The sequence below is a fragment of the Myripristis murdjan genome, chromosome 16, assembly GCF_902150065.1.
Source record: "Myripristis murdjan chromosome 16, fMyrMur1.1, whole genome shotgun sequence".
NCBI lineage: Eukaryota > Metazoa > Chordata > Actinopteri > Holocentriformes > Holocentridae > Myripristis > Myripristis murdjan.
In genome coordinates this window covers 556,040-582,401 of record NC_043995.1, presented here as the reverse complement: position 1 = coordinate 582,401, position 26,362 = coordinate 556,040, and the positions used below count along the sequence as shown (strand labels likewise).

The 26,362-nt window shown below is 41.0% G+C and overlaps 1 protein-coding gene across 2 annotated transcripts in view; it reads right to left on the bottom strand.

Moving 5' to 3' along the window:
* cdk14 (cyclin dependent kinase 14) overlaps window positions 1–26,362 on the bottom strand; it is a 433,611-nt gene that overhangs the window by 100,434 nt on the left and 306,815 nt on the right. For both annotated transcript variants that reach the window (XM_030071499.1, XM_030071500.1), the window contains one exon: window positions 25,591–25,684. In XM_030071499.1, the coding sequence (XP_029927359.1) occupies window positions 25,591–25,684 (94 nt within the window). The remainder of the gene's footprint in view (window positions 1–25,590; window positions 25,685–26,362) is intronic.

Here is a 26,362-nt window from a genome sequence, read left to right as displayed (position 1 = left end):
GGGTCAATACGGTAGTCTAGAAAACTGGTGATTTTTTTTTTCTCGTGTGCCCCCAAGTAGATTGCGCCCTGGGCAGTTGCCCACACTGCCCATAGCAAAAACCGTCCCTGCATTTAAGTAAGAGATTCTGCTCTGACAACTAAGCTGAACTTTTATCTGTTAAGATTGTGCACGGCACAACAGAAAGTTAATGTTCCATGGACTTTTTTTTTCTGTGAAGAACCCAGAGAGGGTTAATTGGTTAATATTTATTTCATAAATAGTGTTATTATATATTTCCTGACTTTATTTTTTCTGTGAAGAACCCAGAGAGGGTTATTTGGTTATTATTTATTTCACAAATAGTGCTATTTATTTCCTGACTTTATTTTTTCTGTGAAGAACCCAGAGAGGGTTATTTGATTTTATTGATTTCATTAATAGTGTAATTTATTTCATTAATAGTGTTATTATTTATTTCCTGAGTTTTTTTCTGTGAAGATCCCGGAAAGAGTTATTAATATTTGGTTATGTGTGGCTTTCTGGAAAACAATCAATGTTTACATTTAGGCACCCCTGCGATCGTCACACTTTTTCTGTTACAAACTGACCTCGGCCCCCCATCAGAGAAGGGAAAAGTTATGTGGCCCTCACAGGAAAAAGTTTCGGGACCCCTGGTGTACACCATGGGGCCTTTAAGTGAATCCGGTGCTCCTGGCAACAATAAACATGTCATGTTCTAAAATGAGAAAAATAGATAGCGAAAATGAAGCACCCCTTTTATCCCTTTTAAATGTGGTCTCAATAAATATTGTTGAAAATTTATTGAAATGTAGTGTACTTTCTTTGATTATAAGGTACTGTACTGCTGAAGTGATTGATATTTCAAACGAGTATTGCACAGTAAAATTACAACAAATGCAGTAATTCGATAGGAATATTCAATAAAAAACATCAATTGAGGGCATAAAAAACATGCATATTCACCGGACCCAGGCCTCTGGCCAATTTGTCAAAGTGGACCTCTTGGAATTTTACTTGATGACCCCTGTTACAGAGCCTGATTTCTGGCTCAGGCCACACAAGCAGCAAGTCAAGTCAAGTCAAGTCATGTTTATTTCTATAGCACGTTTACAACAGCTTAGCTGAACCAAAGTGCTTCACAGTAAAAAATAAGTGCACATTAAAAAGCAGGTGTACAGGCACGGAGAAGTGCTTCACAGTAAAAACAAATGCACAGGCATAGGTAAAACAGCAAAAAAAACAAACAAAGACAATTATTCTAGTTAAAGTGCATTGAAAGAACCAGAATAAAATACAAGAGAAAGTCAAGGGAATAAACTTGGGGCAGATCTAAGCGCAAGGAAATGCGAGTGAGAAGAGGTGGGTTTTGAGCAGGGATTTAAACATTTCCAGGCTCTGGGCTGCTCTGATGTGGATGGGGAGGCAGTTCCAGAGCCTGGGGGCTGCAACCGAGAACGCCCTATCTCCTCGGGTCTTTTGTCGGGACCTAGGTACCACCAAGAGCAGTTGGTCAGCTGACCGCAGGGCTCTGGAGGGGGTGTGGAGATGGAGGAGCTCGGACAGATAGCGCTTGGCAACCGACGTCACTGCGCAATGCATTCTGGGACGTAAACAATGGTGCGCTGCCATTTTGTGTGGCCATATTGAGCGAGAGAAAAACACAGCAAACAGGACACAATAACTTCTTGAAAACTTGTTGAAAGTGATTTTAAAAAGTCGATTAAACGACTTTTGACGTTTCCCGATTTTTTGTGTACTTAGTCTGTGGCGTCAGTGCATATACCAGGGGTCGGCAACCCGCGGCTCCGGAGCCGCATGCGGCTCTGTCATCCCTCTGATGCGGCTCCCTGTGGCTTTTGAAAATATTTGATGAGTATTTAATTAAAATGTATTTTATTTTAGTTCGTTCGTTTTAAAATTGTAATTCTAAATTTGAAGATTATGGTGATCTTGTAACATCTAAATAAAACGTGTTAAAAATTTTTTGTCGCTCTTAAAAGCAAACATCGTGCACGCCTCACAGATGACAGCTTATGATCCTGTATAAAGATGAAGGTGGCGGCATACAGCCCTGGGGTCCGTTTCACAAAGCAGGTTTAGTGAAAACTCTGATTCTGTTAACCCTGAAATGAGGGAAACTCTGAGTTTTCCGTTTCACAAAGGGAGGTAGGCTAACGTAAGCTCTCAGTCAGTTACCGCAGTAACAGACTCCATGAAACTAACCTGGTCGGGACCAGGTTTTTCTCATGAAACCTCGAGTTTCTCTCTGTGTCCGCCCTCTTTCAGCCACACACCGTATTTAACTTCCTCATTCATTCAGTCAGCAGGTGAGTTTTGGTGTGGCATATTAGTTCTGCCGTCTGTTATTAAAAAAAAAAAAAAAAAAAAAAAAAAAAACAGTCAGTAGGCTTTTATAAGTCCATTAGTAACCTAGTTAGGTGGCGACTTTTTTCACGAACATGGCATGTCCTTGATAACAATCCCGTGGATGAAGGTGCAGAGAATTAAATATTCGTCGGGAGATGGTTGTAAGACCGCGCATAGATGTTTGAACAATGTTAGGCCTATTATATTTCATCTTAAGCTGCTGCCAAGTGCGCTTCTCCCCCGTGCGGGAGAATTGCACCTAAATGAAATAAATTAATAGGCTACTATTCAAGCAGTTTTCCCCTGTAATATTACTGTGATTGCAACGGACTACATTTAAACTTATGCATTGACCCGAACAGCAATGTTCTCCCACGCCGTCTCCCTCTCCTTTGCCGCTGCAGCGGTGTTGCAGTGTTGATAAAACCAACTGAAATCAGCTGTTCCGGAACCGAAGTTTCCTATCTCAGAGTAGATCCACTCAGAGTTCGGGGTAAGACTCATTGAACCTGCTTCGTGAAACGGACCCCAGATGTGCAGACGCTGTGCGCTGAGGTTCAGGAGCAGAAATCACATGAACCAAGTATGATAAATATTTTAATTGCCTATTATTTTGCATATATTCATATTTCCTCATTGTTCAGTGAAATAGTCATTTTATTATTCAGGTTGACAGCTGACTGCACGCGCCAGTAAAAGGATGACGGCACACAGAGAGAGGACGGCATTTTTGGTTTGCTGCCGGTGGATAGGCCTAATTTAAGTTCGGCGTCTTTTTCATAAATACAAGTAGGACTCAAGTAGACATTGAGTATTTTTACTTGAGAGTAACCTTCAACCCAACGTATTTTTTTTTTTTGAGTTCAAAGTGTTTTTGTTGCATGCAGAAATGTAATTTCGTTTTCTCTGCAATCGTTCATTGATTTCATAAAGGGTTCAGTGTCTCAAAAGGGTTTAATGGCTCCCAGTGTTTTCTTTACTGTGGGAAACGTGTCTCCAGTGTACCAGCAGAGAGAGGTTTTTCTCTGCAGAACCGGATCAAAACAGCGCAGCAAAGTCGCCTGGTTGAGAACAAGTTCACAAGACATGCGTATTGCAAGTTGCAGAGAGACACTTGAGACTTTTGATTTTAATTCAGCTGCTGCACAGTTCACTGCGGCGAAAATGCGTAAAAAGTAGGCTTTTTTTCGGGTCAATGTGTAAGTTTAAATGTAGTCCGTTGCAATCACAGTAATATTACAGGGGAAAACTGCTTGAATAGTAGCCTATTAATTTATTTCATTTAGGTGCAATTCTCCCGCACGGGGGAGAAGCGCACTTGGCAGCAGCTTAAGATGAAATATAATAGGCCTAACATTGTTCAAACATCTATGCGCGGTCTTACAACCATCTCCCGACGAATATTTAATTCTCTGCACCTTCATCCACGGGATTGTTATCAAGGACATGCCATGTTCGTGAAAAAAGTCGCCACCTAACTAGGTTACTAATGGACTTATAAAAGCCTACTGACTGTTTTTTTTTTTTTTTTTTTTTTTTTTTTTTAATAACAGACGGCAGAACTAATATGCCACACCAAAACTCACCTGCTGACTGAATGAATGAGGAAGTTAAATACGGTGTGTGGCTGAAAGAGGGCGGACACAGAGAGAAACTCGAGGTTTCATGAGAAAAACCTGGTCCCGACCAGGTTAGTTTCATGGAGTCTGTTACTGCGGTAACTGACCGAGAGCTTAAGTTAGCCTACCTCACTTTGTGAAACGGAAAACTCAGAGTTTCCCTCATTTCAGGGTTAACAGAATCAGAGTTTTCACTAAACCTGCTTTGTGAAATGGACCCCAGGGCTGTATGCCGTCACCTTCATCTTTACACAGGATCGTAAGCTGTCATCTGTCAGGCGTGCGCGATGTTTGCTTTTAAGAGCGACAAAAAAATTTTAACACGTTTTATTTAGATGTTACAAGATCACCATAATCTTCAAATTTAGAATTACATTTTTTTTTAAAACGAACGAACTAAAATAAAATACATTTTAATTAAATACTCATCAAATATTTTCAAAAGCCACAGGGAGCCGCATCAGAGGGATGACAGAGCCGCATGCGGCTCCGGAGCCGCGGGTTGCCGACCCCTGGCCTAGCCTACTTTTCAATAAAAAGATTACGCTATAAATTGACATGCCCTGATATCATTCTTATATGGCCTGAATATAATTTTAAGCTCAATAAAATACATTACATCCGACCACACAACAGGTTCTTCCCATGACGGTAACTTCTCGGCGCGCAACAACGAACAACAAGTGGCCTCACAATATGGCGATTTCTCCCATCAGCCCCTGCGGCGCTCCAGCCGTGACGTCACGCCCCCATCCCCTATAAGAGGGTGCCAATCCATGAATGCATTTGTAGGCCGTGAGCAGTACCTTGAAGTTGATACGGTAATGGATCGGGAGCCAATGAAGTGAGGATAAAACCGGGGTGATGTCATCATGTTTCTTTGTGTGGGTGAGAAACCGGGCAGCTGAGTTTTGAACTAGGTGTAGGCGGCGGAGTTGTGATAGATCGACACCAGTATAGAACCGTGGATAGTCTCTGTGCCTGCCATGCAGGGGACCAGAGTTCAACTCCCCACCTGGCCAAATCAAATCAAATCAAATCAAGTTTATTTCTATAGCCCTTTACAATAACCAAAAAGTACCCAAAGTGATTTATAACTAAGTCATAAAAACAGTTCATAAACGCAATACATGAAAAACCATACATAATACATAAAAAACAGTACGTAAGAAAAACAGTGCATAAAAACAATCAAAGGGAAAGTGCTATGGTGCTGCAGGGTAACTTAAGCCTACCTGAAGTGCATAAAATGGAGCAGAAAAAAACAATAAGTGAATCTAAAACAAAGCTATGCTACTTGTAATTAAAATGCCAATCTAAAAAAGTGGGTCTTCAGCTTTGATTTAAAAAGGCCGAGTTCAGTAGTAGTGTGAATCTCGGGGGGGAGTTTGTTCCATAGTCTGGGCGCAGCAACGGCAAAAGACCGATCACCCCACTGTTTATATCTGGCTCTTGGAACTTCTAGCAGAAGCTGGCCCGAAGAACGTAGCACCCTGCCATGATTGCGGATGGTTAACATATCTGACAGGTAAGCGGGAGCCAGGCCATTAACGGCATTAAAGACAAACACTAGAAGTTTAAAATCAATTCTAAAATGAACTGGAAGCCAGTGGAGTGACGACAGTACAGGGGTGATGTGTTCACGTCTGGACGTGCCTGTTAAAAATCGAGTGGCCGCGTTCTGTACAAGCTGCAGGAGTGAGATTGAGGACTGGCTGAGGCCAATGTAAAGGGCATTACAGTAATCCAGTCACAAACTGATAAAGGCATGGATTGCCTTCTCAAGCTCGCGGCGGCTGAGAAAAGGCTTCACTTAGAACTTGTTTTAACAACAGAACTTATCTGTTTATCAAATTTGAGCCCACGGTCAAATGTTTCTCCAAGATTTTTTACATAAGGTTTAAAAAAGGGGGACAAAGTACCAGAATTTTTCAGGTGCAAAAAGTTCAGTGCCAGCCACTGCTTTACATCAGCAATACAGTTCTGCAGCTTAGCAAGTGCACTGTTTTCATTGGGTCGCATAGGCAAATATATCTGTAAGTCATCACCATAGAAATGAAAAGCCAGGTTGTGTCTTCTTAATAACTGAACCCAGAGGCGAGATACAAGGACTGCATGGTCAAAAGTATCAAAGGCCGCTGTGAGGTCCAGCAGCACCAGCACAGCGGGATTTCCAGCATCAATAGATTGGACAATATCATTATGCACCTTTAACAGAGCCGACTCAGTGCTATGTCGGGATCTAAAACCAGACTGGAATTTGTCAAGGACAGAGTTTAAGTCTAAAAATGTCTGTAATTTGATAAAAAACAACTCTTTCTAGAACCTTTGAAAGAAAAGGCAAATGGGAGACAGGCCTAAAATTGGACAGCACAGAGGGGTCAAGATGCGTTTTTTTTTTTAAGAGCGGCCTAACCACAGCATGTTTGAAGGCAGCTGGGACAGACCCTGAGATAAGACACGAGTTTATAAACACAAGCAGACTTGACCAAACAGAATCAAAAACCTCTTTCAAAAACCTGGCCGGAATGATGTCTAAAGGGCAGTTAGTGGGTTTCATGCCACTAACCACCTTAGTGAGAGAAGACAGAGAAATAGCATCAAACCGCTCAAAAAAAGCAGACTGTGCAGGAGGGGCGCATACATTATCAGAGGACCTATCTAAGTTTATAATGTTTTGCCTGACAGATGCCACTTTATCAGTGAAAAAAGAGACAAACTTTTCACAGGTTGCGGTGGAAGCCTCAGACAGGACAGTGGGGCGTGGGAGAGAGTCTATGGTTTTAAATAACAGTCTTGGATGATGAGAGCTGTTGGCTATAATGGAGGAGAGATATTTGGACTTGGCCTCCTTAAGAGCTCTCTGGTAAGCAGCCAAGCTGTCCCTTAACCAGCCCAGGGAAACATGCAGTCTGTCCTTTTTCCACCGCTGTTCAGCCCGTCTGCATTGTTGTCTGAGCAGACGCGTGTGATCATTCAGCCAGGGATCTGTCTTGGTTTTAGTTTTTTTTTTTTTTTTTTTTTTTTTTTTTTTTTTTTTTTTTTTTGCCGAAAAGGGGCAACGGAGTCCAAAATTGCAGAACATGTAGAGTGGAAGGTGGAGAGTAGGCTGTCTGGACAGAGGGGAGGAACCAAGCAGCTGAGAGTCCCTAAAAGCAACAGCTAACTCTCCAGCCATAGATGAAGTAAAAATGCGGCGTCTGCGAGCTGGGGAAGCAGGCTACTGGCACGTGGGGGGGCCGCAAAGTCGAAGACAATAGGGAGATGATCTGAGATAGCTGTGCCCACTATTTCTCTCAGGGAAACTGGAAGCCCATGAGAAATTACCAGATCCAGAGTGTGCCCATGTTCATGTGTTGGTGCATTAATAGATTGAGTGAGACCAAAGGAATCCAAAAGGGCTTTAAACTCATTACCCAGTTGATTTGTTGCACAACAAACATGAATACTAAAGCCAAGAGCGATAACTTTACACAACCTACAAACAGCATAGGCCTGGTGGTTTACCACATGGCCACGCGATCGCAAGGGTGGCAAGCACATTCAGAGTTTTTTATGCCATGTTGTGTGGCCAAATGCTTAGTCATATTGGTAGTATTACCACCTTTGACACAAAGAGGATTCTTGCAAGCATTACAGATGCAGATCCCCGACTTGTCGTCCTTCTTTGTAAAGTACAACCAAACTTTTGCCGAGACGCCAACATTTCTGCACCGCGTGTGGCAGCCGGTAGCTCAGCTCACGTCCGCTCTGCATTGACAACAAGAGGCAGCTTGTGTGTGATGTCATCGCGAATTCCCGAACCATCCCCGGTCTCCTCCGGGGATGGTTTCCTCCAAGAAAATTAACAATTAATTAATTAATTAATTAATTACAGTGAAACTAAACTAAATACAAATCCAGTGTTGCCCAGCGTTGTCCCACACACTCACTTGTTCCACTGTCTTTCAGATAGAGGTGCAGTCTGAGTGGTTTTCATTAGGGTTGGGAATCGAGAACCAATTCCCGTTTGGAACAGGTCCAAAATGACTCAATCCATCGGAATCGTTCGTGTCTACACGTTATCAATTCTTTTAACGATTCCTAATATTCCCGCGTCCCGCAAATTTAACAAAGGACCTATTCAACCACAGCTACCATGGACAAGAGCAGACGAAAGCGGTCGAAAGTATGGCTACCAAAAAAGACAGCAATTTTGCAACCTGCCATTTTTGCAAGGCAGAAATAACGTGTAAAGGAGGAAATACATCTAATATGCTGAAACACCTTAGTAGCAAACACAGCGTTAAACATCAACAGTGTCAAGTGTTTGACAGCCTGCGCCAGCAAGCCAGCTCCGCTAATGAAGGTAGTATCAGCTACGACAAAATCAGTCAGCAGCAGAAGATGTGTGGGGATATTAGTGCCTGCCGAGCGGGTTAAGATTTACAACACATCCAGGTTTTTAATAATTAGTCAGTAAACTCGGCATTGTCTGATGCAGGCTGGAAAATGTGCACTTTTATTAAGCATTATTACACGAGAGGGTAATTTCGCTCTCAATATATCAAAGTTTTTTGCTAGTATTCTCTCCGTTTCTGCGGAAGTACATGAGATCTGACGTTAACTAGTCCTTGTCAGCCAGCCAACTTGGGCTTGTCATGCTTTCTAGACATCATGATTCCCCAAAACTGAATAAATACCACACATGGCAACACAAAACTGCTTTGCTAGCTCAATGATGTAACTAGAATATCTGCTGGAAAAAAAACATTTTTTTTCATGGACTGATACTGCCGACTTCTCAGTCATTTCAGTCATCTCAGTCAGCTGTTGTCCCATGACAACAGCTGATCTTTATCTACAACCAACTTATATGAACAGTTATATTTAAATATAGGCTACTGCTTTCCAGTGTCGGCACCACAACAAACATCTATCTTTTAATAAACTCACCGGAAGATGTTTTATTTCAGCTGGGGGTGTGTCACTCCAGTTTAACATCAGCTCCGATTAAAGTGGCTAAGCAGCAAAAGTAACAAAAGTAACCAGTAACATTAAGGCTGAACAGTTATATAATCACCTTTTCAGGCTGTTATCAATTTACCTCTGAAATAAAGACGACAGTTTTCACAGATGTGTTGATTTATTAAATGTTCATTTCAATTTACAGATGCAAACAAATTGACAAATTTATTAAATCAATGGCCTAGGCATCTCATAAAGAATAAACAAATGAATAATGATTAATAGGCTAATTAATAACTGGTACAGGCTGTTCTCATGAAACGTTCGTAGGAATTCCTACGAAAAATAATGCACAAATTTCCGTGCATATTCCTACGAATTTCTAGCAGCACGAGCGATCAGCGCGCCTGCGCGAGCCCCGAAGCGAGAGCCTTAAGAAAAATGGCGGACATTCCTTTTATTCTCAGTGGAAAATGCAATATTTTAAGAGAGCTTATGCATTCAAATGCGTTTTGATAACATTTCTAGCGGGAAATGTGCATTTTATTTCCAAAATCTTCGTTCAGTTAGTGTATATAATGTTTACTTTGTTAGTTATTACGAAGATTCTTTCAGGTTTCTATCGTTGCTATGGCTGTTGCTATGGACGCTGCTACCACTGTCGCTGATGTAGCTTCCGCTCGCCGTGGAAATCTGGGGAGGGAGGCGTGGGGTTAACCTGCTCTCACAGAAATCCGTGAAATGAGCATGACCTCCTAATAACGCATTGCGTGCTCCTCGCATGTAACCTGTTTTAATCGATTTCTATGGTTTTAATTCCGTGTGATCACCACACAAACGATGTGCACTGGAAGTCGGCGAGATTCCGTGACGTCACGCTGTGGGTGGTAGTTCATTCATTCATTCATTCATTCATTCATTGTTATTTATTCCGTTCATGAAAATGCACAGTAATGAAATTAGTACAAAAAAAAAAATTCACATCACATATTTCAGATTGATGCTTTTCATGATTAGAAAGGAGCAGAGAGAAGAATATAATTCTTATTTTTGTCTGCCCCTTACTTGAACACAAGAAATCCTAGATGGGCCGTCGTCTCCAGTTACCTACCCTTTGCTCATCATAGATTTCACCCTTGATTACAACAACTTAAAGCAAAATAACCCATTAAGTAAAAATGTACAATCTCAAAACAAATAAAGATGGACATCCAATTAAATTTCAGAAGCATATTTCCTAATTTGTCTGTCTTTATACATTTTTTTAAACTGCACAATATCTGTACAACCCTTTAAGTCATTCTGTTGAGAGTTCCAAAGTTTTACACCGGCAACAGAAATACACATTTGTTTTAAAGTGGTCCGAGTAGCTTGATGCTTAAAATCAAATCTCCTTCTGTGATTTTCATCTTCTGAGGTAAACACAAAAAGATTTTGCATGTTCTCTGGCAATACTCTGTTTTTGGCTTTAAACATAACTAATAATGTCTGCAGTTCTATTATCTCGTTAAGTTTCAATAACCCTGACTTAGCAAATAATCTATTGGTATGTTCTCTAAATTCAGCTTTATGAATTGTTCTAACAGCTCTTTTCTGTACTAAAAATAGTGGCATTATATTACTTGTATACGTGTTTCCCCATACTTCTACACAGTAACTAAAATAAGGCAGTATAAGTGCACAATACAGTATTCTCATTGTGTTACAATCCAAAACATACTTAGCTTTGTTCAAAATAAAAATATTCTTAGACACCTTTGATTTAACATATGATATATGAGATTTCCATGTCAACTTTTCATCTATTATGACGCCCAAAAATCTAAACTCAGATACTTTCTCAATATTAACTCCATCAATAGATAATGTGACATCATCCTTTCTTTTATTAGCAAAAACCATAAACTTAGTTTTTTTCAAATTTAATGATAACTTATTTTCATCAAACCAAGATTTAAGCTTAACCATTTCATTTTCAATGTTTTCTGATAAAGTTTTTAAATTATCTCCAGAACAGAAGAAATTGGTGTCATCAGCAAACAATACAAACTGCAATAGTTTTGAAACTTCACAAATGTCATTAATATATATTGCGGCTTTCCGTACCTCAAAAAAGTCGCTCGAGAGGCAGAGAATAGGTCCTGTTATTTTTTGTATGACGCGCTGCTGCTGCTTGTCCAAGGAAGCCCACTGAGTCCAGATAAGTTTTTTTTATATTTTAATAACGATCGGCTACTACAGCGGCTGTACACTTAATAAAGAGCATGTCAAGGCAGATCATGAAGAAAGCAAAATAGGAAGATGCGGTCAACAAAAATTACGGCTACCTAAACTCACCTCTCTCCCCCGTGCAGGTGAAGCATACTAATATAACCTACCTGCCAGCAATCAACCACAGTGCTCACGTGACACAAAGCCATGGCAACAAGACAAAACTAATTGAACACAAAATAATCAATCAATAAAGCAATATATGGCTCCTACACACCAGCCCCTAATTATTGAGTTAATGTAAATAATTACCAACATATCATGTAGGAGACATAAACATAAGAAAAAGACTCAACAATAAAGTCCAAAAACCTAATGTCCATCCATTAATCCACACATGAATCTTCTTTCTTCTTGAATCATGTGACCCACAGTCAATAGTCTCACTGGTAGGTCAAACAGTCACAATCCAGTGAAGAGTCTAGTAACAGTCAGAAAAAAAACAAAACCCCCCCAAAAAAAAAACTCAAAAAAAACAAAACAAAAAAAACAATCACAACTGAAGCCAGAGTGACCTCAAATGGCTTCAGCTTCCTGCAGCAGGCAAAGCTTTGTGATGGGCCGATCCAGGCAGCTGTTCCTGGTTCTAATTCGCACCTGACGAACTAATCCTGTCCGGTCCGGGAAGGTCTGTATCACTCGTCCCACAGGCCAAGAATTTCGAGGTGCTGTGCTGTCCATTATGATGACCAGGTCTCCCACAGCGAGATTCCTCTTCACTCCTGTCCATCTCTGACGCGTCTGCAGTAGAGGGAGGTACTCCTTTATCCATCTCCTCCAAAACAGATCAGACATGTATTGTACCTGTTTCCACCTCCTATGTGCATAAATATCTGCGGGTTGGAACACTCCTGGTGGCAATGTTGGTGAGGTCTTCAACAGTAGCAGGTGGTTGGGCGTTAATGCTTCTAGATCATTTGGATCTGAGGAGGCTTTGGTGATTGGTCTGCTGTTTATTATGGCTTCAATCTCACAAAACACTGTGTGAAGGCTTTCCTCATCCAAGTTTTGAACCCTCAAAGTAGAATTGAGAACCTTCCGCACAGACCGGATCAACCGTTCCCAAGCTCCCCCATGATGCGAGCCAGCAGGTGGGTTAAAGCTCCATTGTATTCCCCTTTGCAGCATGACATCATGGATCTGCACCTGATTCCACTGTTCCATAGCTTTCTTCAGCTCCCGCTCTGCTCCTACAAAGTTTGTTCCATTGTCAGAGCGTAGCTCCCGCACTTGTCCTCTCCTGGCGATGAAACGCCTGAGTGCATAAATAAAGGAGTCGGTGTCCAACGATGAGGCAACCTCAATATGTACCGCTCTAATGGCGAGGCAAGTAAACAGAACACCATACCTCTTTACCATGCTCCTTCTACTCTTGACCTCAAACGGGCCAAAGCAGTCCACTCACACTCGGGTGAATGGTGGTTCGTCTGGGATGATTCTTTCAGGAGGCAAATCTGCCATCTGCTGGTGAACTGGTAGCGCATTCAGGCGACGGCACGTGATACACTTGGATAACACTCTCCTGATGGCTGAACTCACACCAGCTATCCAGTATCTCTCTCTCAGCTTAGACAGCATATGGTTACGGCCTCCATGTCCCACTTCCTGATGTACATGTCCAAGTAAGAGCTCTGAGATGTGGAGATCTTTTGCCAGGATAATAGGATGTTTCTCTTCCACAGGCATAGACAATCTACTGAGCCTTCCACCAACTCTCAGGACTCCATCTTGCAGCTGTGGGCAGAGCTTATGGAGGTGACTGGACCTTTTAACTGGCTGCCCCTTTGCCAGACTGGTTAGCTCTTCGGGAAATCTCTTTCCCTGACAGAACTTGATGATAGCTAACTCAGCTTGTTCCAGGTCTTTCACAGTGAGGCTCCTGTGCACCGCTGTCCTCTTAAACTCTTTCATTTCCTGTTCCACAGACGACGCCTGTTGTTCCTTGCTGATGTCAAATTGTGCAAAGGTTTGATGTAACTGTCTTCTTTTCTTTGCACAGGACATGAGCCAGCTCTTAATCCTTAAGAGCCACGCCGCTGATTTCTTTAGCCTTATCCAGGAGGAAAAGTACTCAATGAGGTGGGTTACAGGTTCTTCTCTAGCCTGCACAACATTCACTGCAGCCACCGCTTTAACTTCAGGGTCACCAAGTGAAAGACGATAGATGTCATCCCGGGCAACAGGCCATTCACTCTCAGGATGCAAAAGAAAGTGAGGCCCTGACACCCAAGTAGCATCAGTAACAAATACCTCGACTTTCACGCCTCTGGAGGCTATGTCCGCAGGATTGCTGCTGGTGTCCACATACCTCCATTGAGTGGGACAGGAAACCTGGGAGATTTGTGAGACCCGGTTAGCAACAAATACCTTGAAACGTGAAGTCTCATTCCTAATGTATTTCAGCACCGATGTGCTGTCCGTCCAGAATACTGAGTCCAAAAGATCCATCTGTAACTCTTTCCTCCACAGCGTGTCGATACGGCTGGCCATAGTTGCAGCGATAAGCTCCATCCTGGGGATTGTTACACATTTCAGAGGAGCTACTCGAGCTTTTCCCATTACAAAGGCACTGTGTACTTCTGAACTCTTTGTTTTCAACAACAGGTAAGTCACCGTTCCGTAACCATGTTCACTGGCGTCGCAGAAGTGATGCAACTGAGCTGAAGTAACTTGTCCAAAGCCTGGTGGTTTCATACATCTGTTGACCTCAAATCTTTCCAACAGATGCAGCTGCTGCAGCCACCCCAACCAATCTTTAGAGACTGACTCAGGCACAGTATCATCCCAGCCTATCCCTCTCCTGCACAGGTCTCTCAGGATCATTTTCGCTGTTAAAACAACAGGGCTCAACATCCCAAGGGGATCATAAATGGAACTGACAGTCGAGAGGATTCCTCTTCTGGTAAGTGGTCTGTCCTTAAGTACTATTCTGAACTTGAAGGAGTCTGATTTAATACTCCATTCCACACCCAGCACTCTCTCCACAGGTAGTGAATCCAGCTCCATGTCCAATCCTTCAATACCCTTTGCTCTGTTATTCTCTGGGATGACTTCCAGCACTCCAGTCCTGTTACTCAACCACTTTGTGAGAGAAAATCCACCCTTGGAACACAAAGACACCAGGTTCCTGTAAAGCATCACTGCTTCCCTCTCCGTGGCCACTGACACGAGGCAATCATCCACGTAAAAACAGTGTAGCAGTTTATCCACTGTCTCCTTACTGTAGTGATGCCCATGGTCCTCTGCACACTTTCTGAGGGCAAAGTTAGCACAACTGGGAGATGACGTTGCTCCAAACAAGTGCACCTTCATCCTATACTCAGCGGGTGGTTGCCGCATATCTCCCTGTGGCCACCAGAGGAACCTGAGGAGGTCTCTGTCATCAGGAGGGACTTGGACCTGGTGGAACATTGATTCAATGTCAGCCATGATGACAACTGGTTCCTTCCTGAATCGAGTCACCACTCCAATCAGAGAACTGGTAAGATCAGGGCCCTGTAGAAGCTGAGCATTCAGTGATGTTCCTTGATATCTTGCTCCACAGTCAAACACAACCCTGATCTTTCTTTTAGTGGGATGGTAGACTCCGTGGTGTGGTATGTACCATACTCTACCATCACCACGGTCCAGCTCCTCTTCAGGCACTTTCTCAGCGTAGCCTTTAGCCAGAAGGTCATTTATAAAGGTGTTATACTCAGCATGAAATGCTGAGTCCTTCTGAAACCTCTTCCTCAAATAACACAGGCGCTGTTCAACCACTCTCCTGTTGTTTGGCATGCGGACATCACTGTTCCTTAAGGGCAACGCAATCTGGTAATGTCCTTCCACCTGTTTCACTGAATTATTGACAAACTCCATAAACCTTTGATCCTCCCTTGACATCCCTTGCTGCTCCTCAATACTACTTTCAGGGAAATCATTCTTAAATTGTTGCTGCCAGAGGTCATCCAGGTTCACGACTGAAACTCTGTTGACAGTTATTTGAGGATGCTCCCAGCTAACAGCCTCTCCACTGCTTCCTGTCAGTGGACCATTGACAGTCCAGCCCAGCATGGTTCGGATAGCATATGGTCCATCGTTCACGCTACACACCACTTCCAATGGTTCCAGTGCTTTGGGAACATTGGTTCCTATAAGTAACTCAATTTCTGCATCAACCTGAGGTAGGTGAATGTGTTTCAGATGTGGCCATTGTTCAATATCCTTTTCAGTGGGAATATTTCCTCTGTTCACAGGCATGGACTCTTGCGTGTAAGCTCTTGGAAGCTCAAGAAAATTGTCCCCCTCCAGTGCTGCAACCTCCAGTCCTGACACAATGTTACTGCCTACGACTCTCTCCTGGCCCATGGTTCTAAGGAGAATACGTCCCTTCCTCCCTGTGAGGTGGAGCTTGTGCATTAAGCCCTCAGTGCAAAACACCGCAGTACTCCCCTGGTCCAAGAAAGCGTAGGTAATGACAGTTTTGGTTCCTTTGTTGGATTTAACCTGGACCGGAACAATGGGCAGCTTGCAGTCCAGATCTCCAGCCCCTGTAAGACCACTTGACACCAGTGTGTTGTCAACATGCATCTCTGGGCTCCTCTCCATCTGCTCAGAAATTTTAACGGGCTCCTTATGAAGTACAGTGGGATGTTTAAGGCTACACTTTGAGCAGGAAATCCTTTTTCGGCAATCTTTACTGATGTGCCCTGTGCACAAACATCCAAAACAGATGCCATTTTCCTTTAAGAGGCCTATCTTCTTCTCATGAGCCATTTTCCCCATCTGCACACATACATCTAACATGTGTCCTCCTCCACAGCAGATGCATGCTTTCCTTCCCATTTGTTTGATTTCCTTTTCTTTCCTTGCAGGCTGATATTTGTTCTCCACAGGGCCTACAGTTGTAGCAAAGCTGCTCCCCTTGTGTCCAGGACGAAGCTGTGACTTGGGTTTGTTTGTTCCTTTATTTATGTTTGTTGATTGAGAGTCTTGTATATTGCCAAACACAGGATCCGTCAAAATTTTCACTTGCCTTTCAATAAAGTTAGCAATATCTGTGAACTTAGCTCTCCGGCTATGTCGTTCCTGTAGCTCACAGGCATGGTTCCTCCATTTGTCTCTGAGTTTGTAAGGCAGCTTCTTAATGATGCTCAACATGTTGGAAGGCATATCCATGTCTGAAAGATACTGCACATCCTCCATAGCGTTACAGCAGCCTCTAAGGAAGAGACTGTAGTCCTGCAGAACCCTCACATCCTCTGCTTTAATTGGAGGCCATGAGAGGGCTTTATCCATGTAAGCAGAGGCAACCCTTTGTTCGTTCCCAAACTGCTCCTTTAATAAAGTTTTGGCTTTTGGATATCCTCGGTCTGGATGTATATGTTGACAGCTTCTCACAAGCTCCTTAGCATGACCCTTTGTGTGTTGTTCCAAAAAGTATAAACGATCACAGCTGTTAGTAGTGTTCCTCTCAACTCCATTCTCGAAGGCTCTGATGAACGTGTGATATTTCAATGGATCACCGTCATAGATTGGTATCTCTCTCTTAGGTAGAGCTGAGAGGTTTTGCTGTTGTATCAGCAACGTAGTTATTTCATTTTGTTTCCTCATGATGCCCAGAACTTCATCTTTGTTTTCCACAGCCACTGTGTTACCTTCTAGTTGTCCATTGTATGGTTCATGTGTGCTGAATGAGGGGTTCACATGAAATTGCATTTGGTTTTGTTCAAGAGAGGTTATATTTGGGTTTGTGTTTGTTTCAGTTTGTTTTGGAATGAATTCTTCTGCATGAACATCAAGTAACTTCTGAGATTGTGCCTTTTCAAAGTATGATTTCATTCCATCTGAGACCTTTGATGTCCGCCTTACACTTGCTGTGCTTCGAATTTTGAAAACTTCAAGTTTTGCCATTTTTTCAGCAATCTCAGTATTCAGTTGGAGCTCTTCTCTCCTTTTACGCAAGCGTTGTTCCTCTTCTTCCAAAGCATGCTTTTCCCTCAATAATTTGTGCCTCATGGTTAAGGCTGCCAGCTCAGCTTCGGCCTTTAAACGTGCAGAAGTTGAAGAGCACCATGATGCTTTATCATTTCCAACGTTTGAAGCACTATCATTAGGATTGATGTCATCCACAATTTGACTTAATTCATCATTTGTTTCGTGAAGTGGGATTTCTGCAGAATCCTGTTGCTCCTGAGAGATTTTTTGTCCAGTTTCAACAATCCATTTTTGAGTGTCCGTTTGAAACGTATTGCTGTATTTCTTAATGCTTAAAAACCATTCATTTTGCTTGTTCTGTTCATCCTCAGGGAGTAAAGGCAAAAGCTCATTGTGTGAGGTTGTGGCATTTTCCCATAGTGTGTTTAAATCCCCCAAACATTGTTTCACATCAGACACATTTTCTCTTTGTTTCATGAGCTCTTTCATTTTTGGTATTAACCCTTTGATTTTATCAACAACACGTTTGCGTTCATTTTGCAGGTTTTCAATTTTATTCAGCAAACCCTTTTCAGTGAGTTTCCTCTCCCTTTGTTTCACAAACTCCATGTCAGAGCCCGACACTGCGTCATTTGTTTGACTCATTTTGTAGCTTTTCATTCAGTTTTCAATGAACCATGGCATTTAAATCCATCCACGATGCACAACAAATCACATTTCATTTCAACAAGGCAGCATCAGCGTTCCTCCATGTAACATCAAAAAAGCTTCGCATATCAGCATTAAAATGCAGACGGGCATTCAGAGCGCAGAGCAAACATAATGCACAGACATTGCGTATCCGACCAGCATTCATTTATTCGACTTCTCCAAGCGGAGGTGTGCTACCTCAACGTCGATGCAATCCGGATTCATTCTCCACACACTACATGCACAGGTGAGCTTACCTGTCCTCCATGACAGATGTATGATGTGGCGCTTTGTCTTACTTTGTGTCGGGATTGCTGCGCTGGCGTCCTGCAGATTCCTTTGCGCTGCAAGCGAACGCTTTTAACAATTGATGCCTCTTTTTGTTGACAAAATATTGCGGCTTTCCGTACCTCAAAAAAGTCGCTCGAGAGGCAGAGAATAGGTCCTGTTATTTTTTGTATGACGCGCTGCTGCTGCTTGTCCAAGGAAGCCCACTGAGTCCAGATAAGTTTTTTTTTATATTTTAATAACGATCGGCTACTACAGCGGCTGTACACTTAATAAAGAGCATGTCAAGGCAGATCATGAAGAAAGCAAAATAGGAAGATGCGGTCAACAAAAATTACGGCTACCTAAACTCACCTCTCTCCCCCGTGCAGGTGAAGCATACTAATATAACCTACCTGCCAGCAATCAACCACAGTGCTCACGTGACACAAAGCCATGGCAACAAGACAAAACTAATTGAACACAAAATAATCAATCAATAAAGCAATATATGGCTCCTACAATATATAAAATAAAAAGTTTAGGCCCCAAAACCGAGCCTTGCGGGACCCCACATTCAATGTTCATATATTGTGATGTATTACCAGCAAATTGGACATACTGTTGTCTGTTGTGTAAATAGCTTGTTAACCAGTTTCGAGCAACTCCTCTCACCCCATATGTATTCAGCTTAGAAATTAAAATTGAATGATCTATTGTATCGAATGCTTTCTTTAAATCAATGAATACCCCTATTGTAAATTTCTTTCTGTCAATTGCTGTTGTTATGTCCTCTATTATTTTCATTATTGCTAAACCTGTAGACCGGTTTGTCCGAAAACCATATTGGCTCTCACTCAATAAATTATTGTTTTCAATAAAGCTATCTAATTTCTGAACAAACAATTTTTCTAGCACTTTTGAAAATTGTGAAAGCAGTGATACTGGTCTATAATTATTAAAGCTGTGTTTATCTCCTGCTTTAAAAAGTGGAATGACCTTAGCTGTTTTCATCCTATCTGGAAAAGCACCGGTTTTAAATGAAAGATTGTAAACATAACATAGTGGTTTAATTATACAATCAATTGTCATTTTTACTATTTTGATGTCAATTCCATCACTATCAGTTGATGTCTTGTTTTTTGTTTTAGCTACCACAGAAGTTATTTCATTCTCACTCACCTCACCCAGAAACATTGACTGCATCACCTTATTTTCCCCCCTCCAACCACTTCCTGTATGGCCATTTTTTTTTGTAATGTCATTTGCCAAACTAGGCCCAACATTTACAAAAAAAGAATTAAATTCATTGACCACTTCATTCATGTTTTTAATCACCTTATTGTCCTTTATAAAGTAGTTTGGTAAATCTTTTGATCCAGATTGGTTTCTTATTATATTGTTCAAAATGTTCCATGTACCCTTAATATTGTTTTTATTTACTTGCAATATGTTATTATAATATTCCTTTTTTGCTTTTCTCAATATGTTTGTTAACTTGTTTTTGTATACCTTGTATTGTTTTCCTGCCGTCTCTGTTCTAGATTTTATGAAATCTCTATATAATTTGTTTTTCTTTTTGCAAGCATTTAGTAAACCCTTTGTTATCCAGGGTTTTCTATTGTAACTACGTTTATGCATACATAAAACTATTGGGCAATGTTTATCATAGAGAGCTAAATAACACTTTAAGAATGAATCATATGCAGTATTTACCTCATCTGTATAAACCCCTCTCCACTCCTGTTTTAAGAGGTCATTTCTGAAGGCGTTAATTGCCTCATCAGTCCTTACCCTTATATATCTGTGGCAATTTTCATCTTTCTTTCTCTGTAATTGGTAATTAAATGTGGCAAATACAGGCAAATGGTCACTTATATCATTTATTACTAGACCACTATTGATACTATTCTCCAAAACATTTGTGAAAATATTGTCAATTAATGTTGCACTAGTTGTGGTTACTCTACTGGGCTTTGTGATCAGTGGGTACAACCCTCTACTATATAATGCATCCAAAAAATCTGAAGTTTGTTTATGTGCAGATACCTTTAAGAGGTCGATGTTGAAATCGCCACAGATTATAAGTGTTTTATTTTCATTTAAACCATTCATCAATTCTTCTAAACTATCCTTAAAAGTGTCCACATTTGACGCTGGTTTCCTGTAAACACATGCAACAACAATATTTCTTGTTCTTTCTAACTCGATTTCCACAGCAATACATTCCATTAGATCATCAATTACAGATGTCATACATTCCACTGGTCTACACTTTAAGTCACTGTCCACATAGAGGGCCACACCCCCTCCACTCTTGTTAGCTCGACTGGTAACATATAAATCATAACCACTTATATGCAAGTCAATATTATTCTCCCTATTTATCCATGTCTCAGATAAAGCAATCAACTTAAATTTACTTTTAAATGTATCCAAATATTCATTGATTTTGGTGAAATTCTTAAGTAGGCTTCTACAGTTGAAATGTATAATTGAAAAAGCCTTATCAAGTTCCACACTATCATTAAATTGTTCATCGGTATAATATCTACAAGAATCATTTATATGATTAAAAACATGATTCTCCGGATCCACATCATTTTCAAAATCATAGCTTGTGTGTTCTGTGTATTCAGATCTTGTAAGCACTTGACTCTTAAATGAATCAGTCATTTAACAGAGCTAATAATTGGTGAACAGTTTTCCTTAAAGCTGTTCTCAACTGGAGTATCTTCATTCTCAGAATGCTCATCACCATCTTCCTCAGCAGAAAAGCAAATGTACTCTTCATCCTCCATTTTATAAGGGAAAATAATTTAAAATATGTTAAGAAAAAAACAAACAAACTGAGATCTTCACTGCAAGCCACCTGCCTTTGTTACTTATATTGATCCAAGTCTCTCAAATTTCTTACCACAAGCACCTTAGATTGCTCTGGTGGTCCATTTAACCGTATGAACACTTTTCCATTCCTTGTCCAGGTTGCTTGTATTTTGTTTTGCTTCCTGAGGATACGGCCATTCCAAGCTATTTCAGCATTTTTCTTTGTCAAATGTTCATTTACATACACCCCAGTTCCTTTTAGCTTTTTTGCCTGTTTTAACACTTCCACTTTGTGCTTCCTGTTTACAAACTTGACAACAATTCTGGGCTTAGTTTTTTTATCCTTACGTGGAAGAGTGTGACAGGCTGAAATTTGCTGACTCTCCAGGTAAATGTTCTTACTTGTCAGAAATTGAACGACTTGTTGCTCCAAAGTGTGCAGCTCCTCCGGTGGTGCTTCCTCACCTTGTTGGTCACCAGCTAGGCCAGCAGCCCTGGCATAGCTTTGATGTTTGGTCTCCAGCCCGGTGATTACAAGGTCATCAGCTCGGGAATAGATCCCGGAAGTGCAAATTTAATCGATATTCCGGAAAAAGGTCTGATTATTACATAACGTTGTAACCATCCAAGGCAGACTTACCACGAGCTATGAGGATGTGTAACGATGGCATGTGCTTCATCCGAGTCCACAAGTCCCGTATAATATCAACTTTATTTTAAGAAAACACGTTTTATTTGCGATGTCATATCACGGAGAAGCACTACATTACCCATAATCCTAGTGTTTATCAGCGACGTATCTGATTTTACTTTCATCAATAAAGTCAATAAAGTGTAATAAAGTGCATGAAAGTTGATAATGTGCTGATATGTTTCGCCATTGAACACAACCCTTTCAGTCAGCGAAACAGAGCAGGTGGAAAAACCGCGGAAACACGTCAAAATAGCACTAACGATTTATATAGTCTATATATTTTTTTTTTTTTTTCATAACACATCTTTACTCGTGGTATAAACATAGGCTACATGTTAAGGTTATGCTTTTGCTGTTGAAAAACTACCGTATGTATGGTTTTTAAACCTAAATTCACAATGTTTAGCCTAACCCGGAAGAGGGGTACCAGAACTACAATTCGTGCAGAGTTGCAACACACAGAGGTGTCCTGCGCCATAGATTTTGTAGTTCTAATATGTTATGTCTATTATGTGATGTTGTGATCACTTATTTTTCAATCTTTATTATAGTTTTTGGGTGTGGGAAGAACGCCTGTTTGGTCAGATTTTATTTATTTTTTTCTTAAGATAGTGAAATCATGTTTTTTCCATGTTTTGACACTAGTCAGTGGCGCCCCCTATTGGTTTGCCATCGGGCATGATAGTAGAGGTCAAGAGCTTTCCAAAAATGTTGACCCCATGTCTGTGCCATTTTTTGTTGCTGCACTGTAAGCCTTTAAAAGTGTCAATAAAATTCACAGAGGATCTTGTTTAGCTCTTCTTTTCTTACAGTTGAGAAATCAGCTGTTTGCCTGGTGTTTTTCAGGTAGTCTTCCTCGTTCAGCCATTCATCCAAACTTAGGTCGCCAAATAAATCAAAATTGATAACAAAATGGTCTATTATGCAGGCGAACAAAATTGACAGTGGCTTTTGATGCGGGTTTCGGTGAAACGTTTCATGTTGACATGGAAACCACACAGACCCAGGCAATAAGATAAAGGCGGAGTAATATTTTCAGTGATGAGGTATTTTTCATTTGAGCACGGCTAGCCGTGCTGTCATGCTCATTTGAGCACATTCTAAACGTTCAGATCAGATTGCTAGGTCGGATCTTAGTGTTGTATAATTTACAGTTAAAAACATTTTGCCGTGTGTTTCAGCTTCTGTTAAACTAACGGAGCTGCGGCCGCTTCCAGTCTGAGCTTTCAAAATAAAATCTTTGTTATTGTGTGCTTCTCATTACTATTAACAAAAGTTGGGGCTTGTAAATTACGGGAGATTCCCGGGAGAAAAGACAAAACGGGAGGGCGACAGGAGATGAGTCTAAAATATGGGAGAAACCCGGGAAAAACAGGAGTGTTGGCAGCTATGCTAGTCATCTGTGGTTATGTGAGGATTAAGGTTGTTTAATGGTTTAGTATGGGTTAGTATGGTTATGTATGGGTTATTGTATGGGACACCCACCTCACCACCCCCTGTCTTTCCCAGGGACATAATAACATACTTAGAATTGATTAGAGAATTGATAAATACTTGTATCAATAAGAAGAATCGATAATAGCATTGATATTGATAATTTCTTATCAATACCCACCCCTAGTTTTCATATTGGCCATATTGTAAATCCAAATTACGGTACCAACTGTTGAAAAATCCTAAATATTGTAACTGATAATCAGCCAGACCGTTAACTGGTCAATCCCTACAAGCAGTGTTGGGCAAGCTACTTGGAAAATGTAGTGAGCTAAGCTACCAGTTACTCTACATTAAATGAAGCTTCACTACTCTGAAGCTACCCTCCAGAGAAATGTAGCAAGCTAAGCTACAATACAATGACAAAATGTAGCTTAACTACATCAAAGCTCCTTTTGTTTTGTTTTTTTTAACATCGAACCAACTTCATTCCAAGTCATTGCTATCGTAGTGATCAATAAAACTGTCAGTCAAACAGAGTCAGGCAAAAAATGTTAAGTTCAATAGCTGATGAAACTGTGCTATCTCTGCTTTTACTGCTACAAACCATGGCAAAAACAAACAACATGCTTCACATAATAACAAAAAGCAGGTTGTGTGTATATGCTAATGTGGGGGAGGTGTGTATATATGTTAGTGTGTGTGTGTGTGTGTGTCTGTATGTATGTTTGTGTGCACACCTGTGTTTGCATGTATGCTAAAATTAGGGCACATTTGGAAGACAATGTTTAAATGACAATGTTTAAACTCAATAACGTGGTTCAAATCACCGGAGCAAAAGAAGAATCCTGCTCCGAACAGTAACAGCTTGGCAAAAAATGATGCGTGTGAGAGAAAGAGAGAGAGAGAGAGAGAGAGAGAGAGAACAAGCTTCTACCTCTACATTCAAACGTTTTTTCCTTATCAGTTGGAGTCCAGGCATCCTGATCTTTCTTACAACAGGTGCTTGTTCACGCAACACAACAGAAGTTTCTCAATATTGGCATCTCCCTCCTCCTCTGTCATCTTTGTCACCTGCGTGCTCGTGTCCCGCTGCAGCAGACAATTAGGACAGGTACGCGGCGTCAAACAGAAGAGCGTCTGTCTGCTACACTTGCAGGTCCGTGAGCAGCGCTGACATCACCCAATGCTCCAAGTTCTATTTCAAACCGCGGCAAAAGCTCTGCTGCATTTAAAATTTAAAAATGCCTGGGAAAATGTAGCTTCTGTGGACACTACCGTGCTATTTGATCAGTAAAATAGTTTCACTACTTAAAAGCTATTTGATTTAGAAAACAGCGACATTACAGCCACGCTACTGAGAAATGTAGTTGGACTAGTAATGTCGCTACTTGTAATGCCGCTACTGCCCAACACTGCCTACAAGACATAAATGAGCCATGTCCTCATCATGAGTGACCAGATCAAGAGTCTCACAATACTCAACCTGAGAAGGTTAACATTTGATGTCAGATGTAAGCAATTTAGCAGTGGGCTCAAAGACCCATCTCCATACTCACATGTACATATTGATCCTCACTTGCTGGAAGCATTCAGCACACATGATTTATGAACTAACACATACAGTAGGTGGGAGTGCAGCATGTGCATTAATTAGACACCTGCATACTGCCGCCAATGCTATTCAGTTCCAAGATATGTGACCAAAGGTGACCAATTTACACTTTTGTCAGTTCTTACTTTTTATGCTTTTAATTGAAGATGAAGATTCAGTGTATTTTGTTTAGAGACTCACTCCACTTAAATTTGTGTTTTTTCTGTTTTAATGTGTTTTGTTTGGAAATCCTTAGCAATGCTGGCAGTCTAGCATCCCTAAATAATACATTTCAAACAACAGTTAAATTAGGCTACATTTAAATTTAAATTAGACAAAGCCTCTCAGGGGGATAATGAAAAAATCAATTAAAAAAATCTAATATGGAGGAAAATCCAATATGGCCAACCTCATGAGTTGTGTTCAGTTCATATAACCTGAGTAATATATGTACCAAATTTCGTAAATTTCGGATAAACGGGTGAGCAGCAACAGCTATTTGTGTTTGCGAAGTTTCAGATTTGAACTATAGCATACTATTGCTGTAGGGAGTTTCATAAGTTTTCAAAAATTAAGTTTCTTGAGTTTTTGAATATGAAAAGTAGGTTAAAAAAGAAGTAAAAAATGGCAGAACTACAATCACAAGAATAAGATGAAACATAACAAAAACAATAGGGTGCCTACTCACCGTTGGTGCTTGACCCCCCAAAATTGTGTTGTATTTAGTGTATGCTTTATCAGCCAGCCCTGCACTGTATGTACTGTATGCCTGCTTCAGGCTTCAATGATGAAATGCAGTGCAGGACATCTTCGGCAATAGTTCCAACCAGCACACACACTCACGCGCACACACGCACACACACTCACACAGACACACACACACACACACACACACACACACACACACACACACACACACACACACACACACACACACACACACAACAGAATCATTGACTCACCAGAAATATCCTCTCCAGCTGGTCTTGGATGTCCTTCATCCCAGGGAAGGCAGCCACTCCTTGGATCATTTCAATGAAAATGCAGCCCACACCCCTTGAAGACAGCACAACACAGGCAATGAGAACAACCCATTAAGCAGTATATCAGATACATAGTCTTGATGCTGTATAAAGTCAAGTTTATGTAGAATTCTACATAAAGATCAGTTAATCAGCAAAGATCCCTTACACTGCACGTGTTGAAGTAATGTTGACAGACTGTTCAAAAGTCTTCAAAAGTCCCTGTTGAGAAATACTATTTTGTGAAGGTATCTTTCTTGAGGCTGTAACAGAGTTAATGTAGGTCTAAATCAGTGAATTAGTAAATCACTGTAACATGAGGGTTTTTTTTTTTTTTACAGTGGGATAGAAACATTAAGTCCAGTCAAGAGAGAGAGAATGAAGGAGGTGGCCAGGCAAGAGGAATATTTGGCACTGTGAATGTGTGTGTGTGTGTGTGTGTGTGTGTGCAAACTATTGTCAGTGCTCATTTGTCAAAAGGCCATTGTTTCCTGACAGATTCACTTTCTGGCTCAGTGCACACTCCCTCCTTCCCTGAGAAACACCAGCAATGCAAATGGGGGCTCTACTTTTCCCCATTCCCCTCATTTTAACATTTATCCTCAGATGCCAGCCTTGAATGATTTAAAATACCCCATGTTCTGATGTTTTTAAATGTGTTCTGTATGGTGACCTTGAGTGCCAAGAAAAGCGCCTTTAAATACAATTTATT